Source organism: Pinus tabuliformis, chromosome X, assembly GCF_031772625.1.
Source record: "Pinus tabuliformis cultivar Carrire ecotype Pingquan chromosome X, CPIR1, whole genome shotgun sequence".
Lineage (NCBI taxonomy): Eukaryota > Viridiplantae > Streptophyta > Pinopsida > Pinales > Pinaceae > Pinus > Pinus tabuliformis.
The window spans coordinates 450047185-450059785 of NC_142308.1; the positions used below are offsets into that span (position 1 = coordinate 450047185).

Sequence of the window (12601 nt, forward strand, 5' to 3'; positions counted from 1 at the left end):
GGAGTTATGAATTTTTTTGTGTTATAAGACAATTCGTCAAGGTCGGCCAACGACCAAATAAACCCCACATGTGCTCAACGTTTTAGTATAAATAGAGGTGGCCTTCAAGTCATTTCAACACACACTTGGGATTTCTTCCTCTCTCTACTTGTCTTTGGGTTTTAGTAGGAGGAGAGATCCTAAGGGATAACGTTGCCCTGATCTGAAAGCCGGAACTGCCGGAAAAGCCGGAAAAAACTAAAAAGCCGGAAAAGATGGAATTGCCAGAAAAGGTGGAAAAGCCAGAAAAGCCAGAACTGTCGGAAAAGTTGAAAAGCCGGAAAAGCCAGAAAAGCCGGAAAAGCCGGAATTGCCGGAAAAGCCAGAAAAGCTGGAACTGCTGGGACTGTCGGAACTGCCGGAAAAGTCGGAAAAGCCGGAACTGCCGGGACTGCCGGAACTTCCAGAACTACCGGGAACTGCTGAAACAGCCGGAGCATCTGTCTCCAAAGGAGAGCAGCATGCAAAGGACAACTAATTAACATTGGGACAGTTGTATGGTACTTAGCAGCAAATACACCAAGCATGCAATGTTACAGCTAGCATGCAAGGGACAACTAGCATGCAACAACAAGCATGCTAGGGACAACAAGCAAGCAAGGTGCAACCAACACATAGGTCAGGATGGCAACATGGTGTAGCAATGACACATAATGCAGTACAGTGATGGGTACAGTCATGATTAATGAAGCGTGATGAGATGCAGCATAGTGATGATGGGTGCAACATGGTGCAACGCGGTGAGGTGCAACATGATGACGAAATGCAGCACAACGATAGGTGAAGGAGTCACCTTGGAGAATTAGTTGAAGTAGCATGTCTTCAACTGATCTCATGTATCATCTTCTTAGAGATGATCTATGCTCTTATCTAGATAAGTCAAAGTGTTGACTTCTATTGTAAACGTATTATCTCTCTCTCTCTCTGCTGAACTACTATAAGAAGAATTGATCAAGGGTTCCCCACATTGGGGTTTGTCCTTGGCTAGCGCCACATCTTGTGTCCTCTTGTCTTGGCTTGTCTTCTGCGATTTATGTTTATGTTCTATCTGCAGTTTACTTTAATGCTGATGTGATTGCTAATCTGGAAAGGATATGGAGCTAATTGTGAAAATTGAAATAAATTGCTCTAAGCATAGAACATACCTAAAATTAACATGATAACATGAGGAAATGTTACAGAAATTGAGACACCAAAATGTAGAGGATAATAAATAGCAGAGTTAGTGGATATAATAATAGTACAATATAGTACAAAAATAAAAGAGGGAGAGAGGATGTAGTCAATAACCATTACCTCATTTTGTATCTAGCAAGCCTATACGAAGAAGCCTGAAGGCTATCTATGTAAAATGTATGCTTGAATATCTGAATACAAGTTCTGCTCTGTTAATTTTATATCTCATTCTGTATCAGATACCATTTTAGAGTTATTTGATTAGGTAGTTTGGTCATTGCTTCCTTTAGGATGGACATTTGATATTATTCATTAGAATTTAGGATAGACGATACGAGTGGCGTGTCAATAATTCTTTAGAAACTTTAAAGACTAAGAGCATGACTTAGTTAAATGAAATGCAAAAATGGCATATGTTTCCACAACTAGTGAAGTTATAGAAACATCGAGTTTCAAAAGTTTATGAAACATGGAAATGTTTGTTAAGTTCACACACTTACATTAATCTGGATCCTTTTCAAGTATGGACACCATCTTGATCCTTCATTCTTTTTAATCTGTATGAGATGCAAAGTTACACGAATCATGGACATGGTTGGAATCGGTAGAGGATTCTGGTGCTGGTGTGGCACCTGTCTCAAAATTAGGAATTGGGGATTTGGAACCCTAACTCCAGTTTTAACACTGATGATATTAAATTTTTATTTAGAAAGATAATCATATCTGAATTAGAGCATATCAACTGTTTAGATTTATATCCACATTCGGGAATGGAATCTGTTGGTGGTGTACTACTGGCAGCTGCTATAGGTCACATTCTCTGCTATAGCTCAGCCATGCCCTACATTAAAGCAGCCAGTTCATCAATATAAGTTATATGCTAAAACATATAATATCGTCATCAATAGATATCATGATTATGTAGTAGACTAACGGTAAATACTAAATCCTTGTTGCAAGGGAACTGCTGTGGAATTTCAATGGGAGCTTCAGAGCTAACAACAAAGAAGTCAACGTTTGCAAACTGAAACAACAGAACAAGTAAAGTCTAAGGTAAACAGCTTGTTAAGGAAGGAAAACAACATATAGTTCTGGCTTGATTTATACTGAAACAGCTATGCAAAGGCCTTAGGAAGGTTGTACCCCCTCTGTGCTATGCAAAAACTGCTACAGATAATCCCTTTTCATAGTGCAAACTGTGTTAGTAGTAAGTGAAACAATCCCTCCTCTCTTCCAAGTGCAAATGCTGAAATTGGGGTGAAATCATTGTGCAGACTGCAAACACTGGAGGGATCCTTGTGCAGATGAAAATTTAGGTAAGTTGAGTTGTTGAGTTCAGTTGAAACGTTGAGGTAAGTCCAACCAATGTGCAAATGAAGGTTAAGGTTTACTGTCTATGTTAAAAGTTAAAACCCTTATGGGCCCCTCCTGCAGTCAGGAAACCACGGTGCCCCCCCATTAAAAGTAATCTACAGTGGATGGAAATGGTTCCTGGATTTGGGAAATTGAATCCTAGGGAAATCCTATCACTGAAATTGTACTGGTGAAAATTGGAAACAGATCCTAAACTGGCAAAACTGGTCCACTTAAACTGTTAAAATCTCATGAATCCAATATGGGTAAGTGATTCTGCTTTTCCAATCTGATTCGAGTGTGGGTGCAGGTATGCTCCTAGGAAAATCTGGTAACTTTGCTTATATGTATTATCGGCCACTTCACAAAACTTGGATAAATTAAGATGAACAAGGTGAGGACGAGGAACAATTACTTAGAATTGCTACTTATGATCTTGAATTGCCAAAGGCCCAGTTAAAAATGTTCATAACCATAATAGGAAACATTGTACGAGCCCAGGAAAATATGTTTCAACATGTGTTTTGTCTGGAACATTTTAAATTTAAAATGGGTGTGACATAAGAGGCTGTGTTCAATGCATAGTTTTAAAAACCGTCCGGTTAGATACCCAAGCTTGCTAACTGGAGCAATAAACCTGATCCATGGCTGGTCAGGACTGGTTACGTACCAAACCGGCCGGGTTTGTAAAAAACTGGTCACATTGGAATAAGCATGCACTGGTTCTGTAATTCTAAAGCAAAAAGCCTTGCTATTGGTGAGAGGGATAGAAAGTCTAAATTGTGCACTGCCAAGGTGCTCCCTTGATGCTCCCTCACACTTCTTAGATGCTCCCTAATGGTAATGTTAAATTCTCCTTTATCTTTCATTTTCATTCTTTTACTTAAAATTTTAATATTACCATGAAATGACTCAGGATGTTTGAGAGTGGTTCCAACGTCATCGGATTTCATATGGGGAAAAAGAATTTAATATCCCATTGAAAATTCAGTAGACTTAACAATTTTCAGAATGTCAGAATCAATGGAATTGTGGCATTTCATTAGATTATATCACGTATGAGAGTATGCAATTGGCATCTAATCAAGAGCACCAAGCCCTATATGTACCCCAATGTTGGTGATGTTGATTGTTGAACTCCTTTATTATGGCCTTAGCAAAGATGTTATTACAGGGGAACTCAATGAGTTATTATCAAGCAGTCAAGTTAATGTGGAAGCCTGAGTTTGATGAGTGATCATGTTGTACAATGATTTGTAGTAGGCTAGTAGCCTAACAGCTTGAGTTGTAGCTTTGTTTTTGGACTTTAGAGGCCATTTAGAGCCTCATTGCTTGTATTTTGTTGATGTTATGTAGTGCACTTGGTGCCATTTTGATATATGCTTACATGGTATATAGATGAGCAAGCTTTGCATATTTTGGGTTTGGAATCTTAAAAATATTTTTTTCATTAAAAATTAATTATTTTTTGTATTTTGTACAATTCAGGTTATTGCATCTGGTTCGATCCGGTTCCGGTTTGAATCACGGTTAGATAAGCGACCGGTTTGAAACCCAATTTTGGTTTTTAAAACTATGTTTAATGTTGACAATGGACCATAGTTTTACATACTGGCCTTGTCCAAACTGGAACTGGTCAAATTAGTCGGTTGGATAGGGTCAATGGTCAAATCGGCCACCAACCCAAATTGGTGGATTGGTTTATACTGTTTGCTACCGAACCAGAAAACCACCCAGTTTGTTCTTGTCCTGAACCAGTCACACTATAAATATTAAAAACCTAAATCCCAAACCCTAAATAAAAAACCTAACTCCCAAACCCAAAACATAAAACCTAACTCCTAAACCCTAGCAATGCTCGCAATTGAGATTCAATGGTAATGTTAAATTGTTAAAGTTACTTAAATTTTTAACATTACCGTTAATTGTTTCAGAATGTTTGAGAGTGTTTCCAAGCTCCAACCTTATGGATTTCATATGATAAAAGTAAAATTTCATATCCTACTCAAACTTCAATAGGCTTAAATATTTTCAGGATTTTGGGATTGGTAGGATTGCAACATTTTCATTGATATCTATCATGGATGAGGGTATAGGATTGACATTTAATCAAGAGCACCAAGCCCTTTATGTACCTTGATGTTGGTGGTGTTGATTGTTGAACTCCTTTGCCATGGCCTTAACAAAAATGTAACCTTCACTCAAACCAAAATCATTGGTTAGGCATGTTAAGTTTTTTCAACCATATTATAACATTGAGGACATGAACCCTTCACTCAAACCAAAATCATTGGTTAGGCATGTTAAACTTTTTCTACCATATTGTAAGGTTGAGGAATCCAAGGAGTCTGAAAAACTCAGAGCCAGATGATGTTTATGTAGCTCTTGCTGATGATCCCATTTCTACTAGTAGTGATGAGTTTGATGAGTAATCATGTTAATGGTTTGTAGATTTCTGTGGTGTGGTTTTTGAGAAACTGAATTCGGATATTCCACAGTCTTCATCTTTGATTCGTCGACGTTTCGAGTCTAGACCAAGACTCATCATTAGGACTAATTTACAAAGAAGTGATTGGTTAAGGAAGTACAGATTTGATTCCTTTCTCTGTATTTTAACCCTTGTCTTTTTGAGATCACGGATCTCTTTCCAGGTTTCCCCTCCGTACAGGGTCATGATAATGGTTTGTAGATTTCTGTGGTGTGGTTTTTGAGAAACTGAATTTGGATATTCCACAGTCTTCATCTTTAATTCGTCGACGTTTCGACTCTAGACCAAGACTCATCATCATGACTGATTTACAAAGAAGTGATTGGTCTGATTCCTTTCTCTGTATTTTAACCCTTGTCTTTTCGAGATCACGGATCTCTTTCTAGGTTTCCCCTCTGTACAGGGTCATGATAATGGTTTGTAGATTTCTGTGGTGTGGTTTTTGAGAAACTAAATTCGGATATTCCACAGTCTTCATCTTTAATTCGTCGATGTTTCGAGTCTAGACCAAGACTCATCATCAGGACTGATTTACAAAGAAGTGATTGGTTTGATTCCTTTCTCTGTATTTTAACCCTTGTCTTTTCGAGATCACGGATCTCTTTCCAGGTTTCCCCTCTGTACAGGGTCATGATAATGGTTTGTAGATTTCTGTGGTGTGGTTTTTGAGAAACTGAATTCAGATATCCACAGTCTTCATCTTTAATTCGTCGGCTTTTCGAGTCTAGACCAAGACTCATCATCAGGACTGATTTACAAAGAAGTGATTGGTTTGATTCCTTTCTCTGTATTTTAACCCTTGTTTTTTTGAGATCATGGATCTCTTTCCAGGTTTTCGTTCTGTACAGGGTCATGATAATGGTTTGTAGATTTCTGTGGTGTGGTTTTTGAGAAACTAAATTCGGATATTCCACAGTCTTCATCTTTAATTCATCGACGTTTCGGGTCTAGATCAAGACTCATCATCAGCACTGATTTACAAAGAAGTGATTGCTCTGATTCCTTTCTCTGTATCTTAACCCTTGTCTTTTCGAGATCACGGATCTCTTTCCAGGTTTCCCCTTCGTACAGGGTCATGATAATGGTTTGTAGATTTCTGTGGTTTAGTTTTTGAGAAACTGAATTCGGATATTCCACAGTCTTCATTTTTAATTCGTCGACGTTTTGAGTCTAGACCAAAACTTATCATCAGGACTGATTTACAAAGAAGTGATTGGTCTGATTCCTTTCTCTGTATTTTAACCCTTGTTTTTTCGAGATCACAGAGCTCTTTCCAGGTTTCCCCTCCGTACAGGGTCATGATAATGGTTTGTAGATTTCTGTGGTGTGGTTTTTGAGAAACTGAATTCGGATATTCCACAGTCTTCATCTTTAATTCGTCGACGTTTCGAGTCTAGACCAAGACTCATCATTAGGACTGATTTACAAAGAAGTGATTGGTCTGATTCCTTTCTCTGTATTTTAACCCTTGTCTTTTCGAGATCACGGATCTCTTTCCAGGTTTCCTCTCTGTACAGGGTCATGATAATGGTTTGTAGATTTCTGTGGTGTGGTTTTTGAGAAACTGAATTCGGATATTCTACAGTCTCCATCTTTAATTCGTCGACGTTTCAAGTCTAGACCAGGACTCATCATTGGCTCTTAGTGCAAGTATTTCCTGCATTTTGAAAGTGGCTTTCAGTGGTTTGCCATTTTAAGTTTATATTGTTTAACTTTTTCTTTCCTTGAACCATTTCCTACTGTTTTTTTTTGTTCTATTGTTCTAAATTTTGTTCGAAACATGGCTACTATGTTCATAGCTGTAGGGTCAATATGGCAGGGAAGAACTCATTATTGTCCTCTTTCTGCTTTATCCTCTGTTATTTCTCTTAAATGTTTAGAAATGGTGATATGTGCAGTCTTGTGTCTGGAAGGATCTCTGCCTCTACTCTTGCTTCTGTCTCTGGATGCCTCTCTTACACATCTGTGACAGAGGATTGAAGTCTGAGGAGCCTGCATAACCCCGGACCTGTTAAACTTTGCCTCTGGGTCATTATAAGTTCCAGTTGACTCAACATAAAAGAGACTTCACTCTGCCTGAGTTAGAATTGGCCACGATTCAGGGTCTGCTAGGTCTGGAAATCCTACAAACAGAATTGTGTAGTGGCATTCCTTTACACCCTACCATAAAATGCTTTCTGGTCAGCTTTCAGTGCAAAATATTTTTCTTGTCATCAGGTTATGCATGGAGAAAATATCTGCTCTTCACAGAGATATTTCATTGTCAGGAAAATCTATCTGTAGTAGGGAAGCAAGATTTTCAGCACCAGGAAGAGGTAGCAGCTTTGTAGTGAATAAAGTATCCAAGTTGCAAGGTTTGAAGAAGAAGATCATAAAATTTCCCTAGAAAAGACATTAATCTACCCTTTGGCTTCAAGTTGACAAGGGGCTGCCCAAAAATTACACCCAATGTTAAAATTGTTAAAAAAATCTATACTGAATTATATGCTTCGATCTCCTTTTCCCTTTACAGTATGCAGTTTATATCTCTATTCAGTCAGGGAGATTCATATCTGCTTTAAATGCTCCAATTAGATAAGAAAGCAGATGGATTCTTGTGAAGCTTTGTTATGGCACACTCTTAAAGGGAATCTGCAGAAATTGATATCAATAGTTATTAAGTGCTATCAGCATCTAAATTGAATAGAGACATGCCTTACTTCTTGCTTTTGATAATTAGGCAGAAGGTTCATCAGCAGAATCTGTAGCAGCACTTGCAAGAGTGGATACAATCAAACAGCGTATGGAAGCTGCATATGAGACCCTGCAGGTTGGTTTTTTCTTTGTTTAAATTCAGTGAAGGAAGCTCCTTGTTGGTTGAGGTTTGAGAGTAAGTTTATTCAGCAATATTCTGACTGGGCTTTATTTCTGAAACAGGATGCTGCAGGTTTGACGAAGTTGAGTGCAAGTGTTGAAGACGTATTTGCAAGTGGAGACCTTTCTCAGGCTGCAGAAACCTTAGCTAATATGAGACATTGCTTGTCTGTTGTTGGTGAAGTATGTAGTCACATGATCTCTAATAAAGAAAATGATAGACAATGGTGATGAGAGGGTGCATGGCCTTGTTAGTTCATATTTGTAATTAATTCGATTTTGAGGGCTATATTTGAACTTATTTATGATAAATGAATGGTTTTCAGGTTTCAGAGTTTGCAAATGTGAAAAGGCAGTTAGAAGTTTTAGAAGACCGGTTGGAGGGAATGGTACAACCTCGTTTATTGGATGCGCTTTCTAACCGTAAGGTTATGCTTTGTGATCTATTTATCCTATTTTAACTGGTGAAATATTATTTTGGTAAACTGAGTTAGATTTTTGACATGAATTTAGGTGTACATTGGAATATTCTTGATATAGTGTAGAGAATGTATTCATAGTTATGAAAGCATGTTTCTGACTACATTCTGAACCAACTTGGTATATGACTGATCTTTCATTCTGCAGGTTGAGTCTGCACAAGGTTTACGGTATATTCTTATCCGTATTGGTCGGTATAAATATCTGGAACAGCAATATACTAAGACACGTATGAAGCCGTTACGTTTCTTGTGGGAAGAATTTGATGCTGGAAAAGGAAATGTGGCAAATAGCAAAGCAAGTGGTGGAAAACAACTTGGGGAGAGGCAACCTGCAACTATTTCGGCCCTGGGAAATGGCAACTATACTTCGTTTTTGAGCTGGTTACCTCATTTTTATGATGAGGTTCTTCTTGAGCTTGAGCAAGAATGGAAATGGTGCATTCTCACTCCTTTAAAGCCAATTGTTATCATCATTTTCAAAAAGCAGTCTAATATCATAAATTTGCAGCAGTAAGATGTAAATGATTATCTTTGGAATTTTCCAAGCACTTGTTCTATTTTCTATTAAGACCTATTTTACAATGCTCCTTTAGTGTGGTAAACAACCATGTATGCATTTTTTAAATGATTTACTCTTGTAGCTAATATAATGGAAATGTGACTCAACTTTGTAAAAGCCATAGAGTTACATTTCTGCCATCTGCCTAGTTATTTCTCAGCCTTGGAGGGTGTTTTTGCTTAGGGTTGGGTCTAGTTTGTCCAAGATTGGTTAAGATAAAAGCCTTGCTTCTCCTAGTTCATGGGAGAAACTTGAAAGACAACCATACCTCATACATAGTGTCGGTTTTCAAAACACTAGCGCTTCTGAATTAGAATACATCCCAACAGGACATGACACAAAGTTCTCTGGTGATTGGCACAAAATGTAAATTGTTTGTACACAGATAATTATTGTTACTTTACATTTAAATTGGAAAGTATAAATACTATTGGACAGAGGAATAACTCCATAGTTTCTTGCATTCCATTAACTCAAAACATTCATTTATACAAGATTTTGCGACCTTTGGTTTCATCTTCCAAGGTGTCTCTTCCTATTCTCCTAACTCTTCAAATTTCTCCTATTTTAAATATTTACAATTTACCATAATCCCTAAAGGTTAGGTGCCTAGCATCTTAGTGAAGTTTTTAAAACTTTTTTCTTCCAAGCACTTTGGTGAAGATGTCTGCAATTCACTCAATTGTGGAATAATGCCTGAAATGAATAGTCTTGGCAGCTGCATGATATCGAATCAGATGGTGCTGTCTCTTGATGTGCTTGGTTCAATCATGGAATTTGGGACTTTCGGCCAACTTGATTGCAGAAGTATTCTCAACTAGAAGAGGAGTAAAATTCACTTGTTTTTCGCAAATCTTCAAGTATTTTCCTGAGCCACACTATCTCCTTTGTTGCTTTTGCAGTTGCCACATATTCAGTCTCTATTGTGGACTCTGTTGGAACTAACTATTTGCGTGACCTCTAGAAGACAACAACTGATCCAAGGCTCATGAGATAACTTGAAGTTGACACTTCATTTTCTTTACCCCCATCGAAGTTTGAATTAGAATATCCAATTGGATTGAAGTCATCCACCTCAGAATATTTGAGTCCAAAATCTTGAGTACCCTTTAAGTATTCTAGAACTCTTTTTGCAGCAGTCCAATGTTCTTCACAAGGTTTTTGCATAAACTTGAAAATATTCCCAACAACAAATGAAATATCTGGTCTAGTGGTGGTAAGGTAGATAAAACTTCCCACAAATTGTCTTTACTTGGTTGCATCCTCAAATTCATTCCCTTCTTTTGATATGAACTTCAAATTTTCTTCCATTAGAGTAGAAAGAGGGTTACATTCAACCATGTCAAACTTGTTCAACAATTCTCCAATATACTTCTTTTGGGAAATGAATATGCACTTTTGATGTTCAGTCACTTCAATTGTCAAGTAGAATTGAATATATTCCAAATCTGTCATCTCAAAAGTTTTCTTCAATTCTTTCTTTATGGATGCAATATAGCTTTTGTTGTTCCTTGTTATCAACATATCATCTACATACATTACAAGCTAAGTTGCACGAAACGGGGAAATGGGTACGAGTTTTCGAAACAGGCACGGGTACAAAACGTCACCCCCCCCCCCCCCTCCCAAATTTTGGAAACGGGGAAACGCGATATATATATATATATATTAGAATTTAGGACATTTAAGAAATGTTATGTGCAATCATAAAGCATACATGATACATTATAATTTATTACATTTAAAGTTTAAACATTATGATTAAATTTACATCACATTTACTCATGAATGATCACATAATGAAAATAGCAATATCAGAATATCCAAAATCAACCTTTGTTATATATCCAAATCTCAAAATCAGCCTTGATTATATATATGAGGCTGCAAGTACAATAAAGACTATGAGGCTGCAAGAACTATAAAGACAAAAGACCACTGCTCTCTTCCTCTTTTCTCCTTTGCTAAAATCGTCCGTCTCCAAGAGAAACGACTTGCTCAATTGTGTGATGAGGGAATGAGGCGAGAGTCTTTTTATAACTTGAGAGAGGCATCTAGAAGCATCCACAAGATATTTTATTCGCCCAATAAAAAATTAGAACTGAAAAAAAAAGAATCGCAATATGAAGTGGAAACTCCGTTGTATGGCCTGGAAACTCGTTTCCAACTGTACTGGCCACGTTTCCCCAACATGAAACGTGCCAGTACGATCGGAAACTCGTTTCCAGGCCGTACTGTACGTGTTTACGCGCTTCCGTTTCATTTCCTGGCTGAAATGGACTTGGGGGCAACGTTTCATGCAACATAGATTACCATAGATACAACAATTTTGCGAACTTTCTTGACAGAGTTACATCATCAAGATTAACATGCTTGAAATTCAATTTCAGAAGCTGCTCAATTAACTTTTCATATCATGCTTATGGTGCTTGTTTCAGGTCATACAAGGATTTGATGAGTTTACATGGTTTTTGTTTTTGCCCCTTCATAACAAAACCTTTCTTTTGAGACATGAAGACATTCTCTTTCAAGTCTTTGATCAAGTAGCCTTCACATCCATTTGATAAAGTTTCATCCATTCTTTGTTGACAAGGGAAATAGAGTACAAATGCGGCCCATTTTGTTGTGGGTTCAAAAATGTCCTCATAATTAATACCTTCTTATTGTGCAAATCCTTTTGCCATGAGCCTTGCTTCGTGCTTGTCAAGTGAGCCATTTGATTTATATTTTTTCTTGTAGACCCACTTGCAACTGAGTGGTTTGGTTTCTAATGGAGGGTCCGCCAACTTCCATGACCCATTCTTGACAAGAGCATCATATTCCTTTTACATGGCTTCTTTCCATTTGTCATGAGAAGCAACTTATTCCAAGGAAGTTAGTTCAAAGTTAGTAGATATATTAAATTCACGATCATATGAAACATCCAGTATCTACATCACCTGAATCTAAATTATCTGTCACTTCCATCTTGTTTGGTAGAACCTTTGGTCCTTGTCTTTTCGAACTCATCAAGATGAACACTTTCAAGTGCCTTGATGAGCTACTTTGGTGGACCTTTCTGAGATGGCCCAGGTTGCTCTATTGATTGAGATGGTGCTGCATCAATGTTCAATTGTTCAATCCTCTCAATCACATATTCCAATGTATCTTCTTGATTTGATGAAGTGGCTAGAACTTCATGAGGGGGAGATGGTGCTTCAAAAGGAGATTCTAGTGAACAAAGATAGGGATCCCCACTTTAAGATGTGGAATCTCATCATCAAATTCATGATGTGTCTTTACATGAGTGATTTTGTTTAGACCATCAAGTTGTTGCTCAATAGATTTGTCATTCTTGGAAGATTCAAGGAAAAATACATCTATGGAAAGAATGAACTTTTTGTTTACCTCATCATAAAGACAATATGCCTTGGTGGTATTTGAGTACTCCAAGAAGGTGCTCTTCTAACTCCTTGCATCAAGCTTGTTTCTTTTCCATTCCTCGTTTTTCCATTTCGTTTGAGCATACTGTTGGGAACATCTGAGTTTGCTTGAGTCTCGATAATGTCTGTTGCCTGTTAAAGCCGAAGATGGCGTCTATGGCGTTTGAAGACTAGGAGATTAGAACTTCTTTCCAGGAGGAGCCGCGAAACCTGCTCTACTTACGATCGC

The 12601-nt window shown here is 37.7% G+C and overlaps 1 protein-coding gene across 2 annotated transcripts in view; it reads left to right on the forward strand.

The window, feature by feature from the left end:
• EYE (conserved oligomeric Golgi complex component-related / COG complex component-like protein) overlaps positions 1-12601 on the forward strand; it is a 175614-nt gene that overhangs the window by 25523 nt on the left and 137490 nt on the right. For both annotated transcript variants that reach the window (XM_089446455.1, XM_089446456.1), the window contains 4 exons: positions 7776-7865; positions 7973-8092; positions 8236-8337; positions 8537-8826. In XM_089446455.1, the coding sequence (XP_089302581.1) occupies positions 7776-7865; positions 7973-8092; positions 8236-8337; positions 8537-8826 (602 nt within the window). The remainder of the gene's footprint in view (positions 1-7775; positions 7866-7972; positions 8093-8235; positions 8338-8536; positions 8827-12601) is intronic.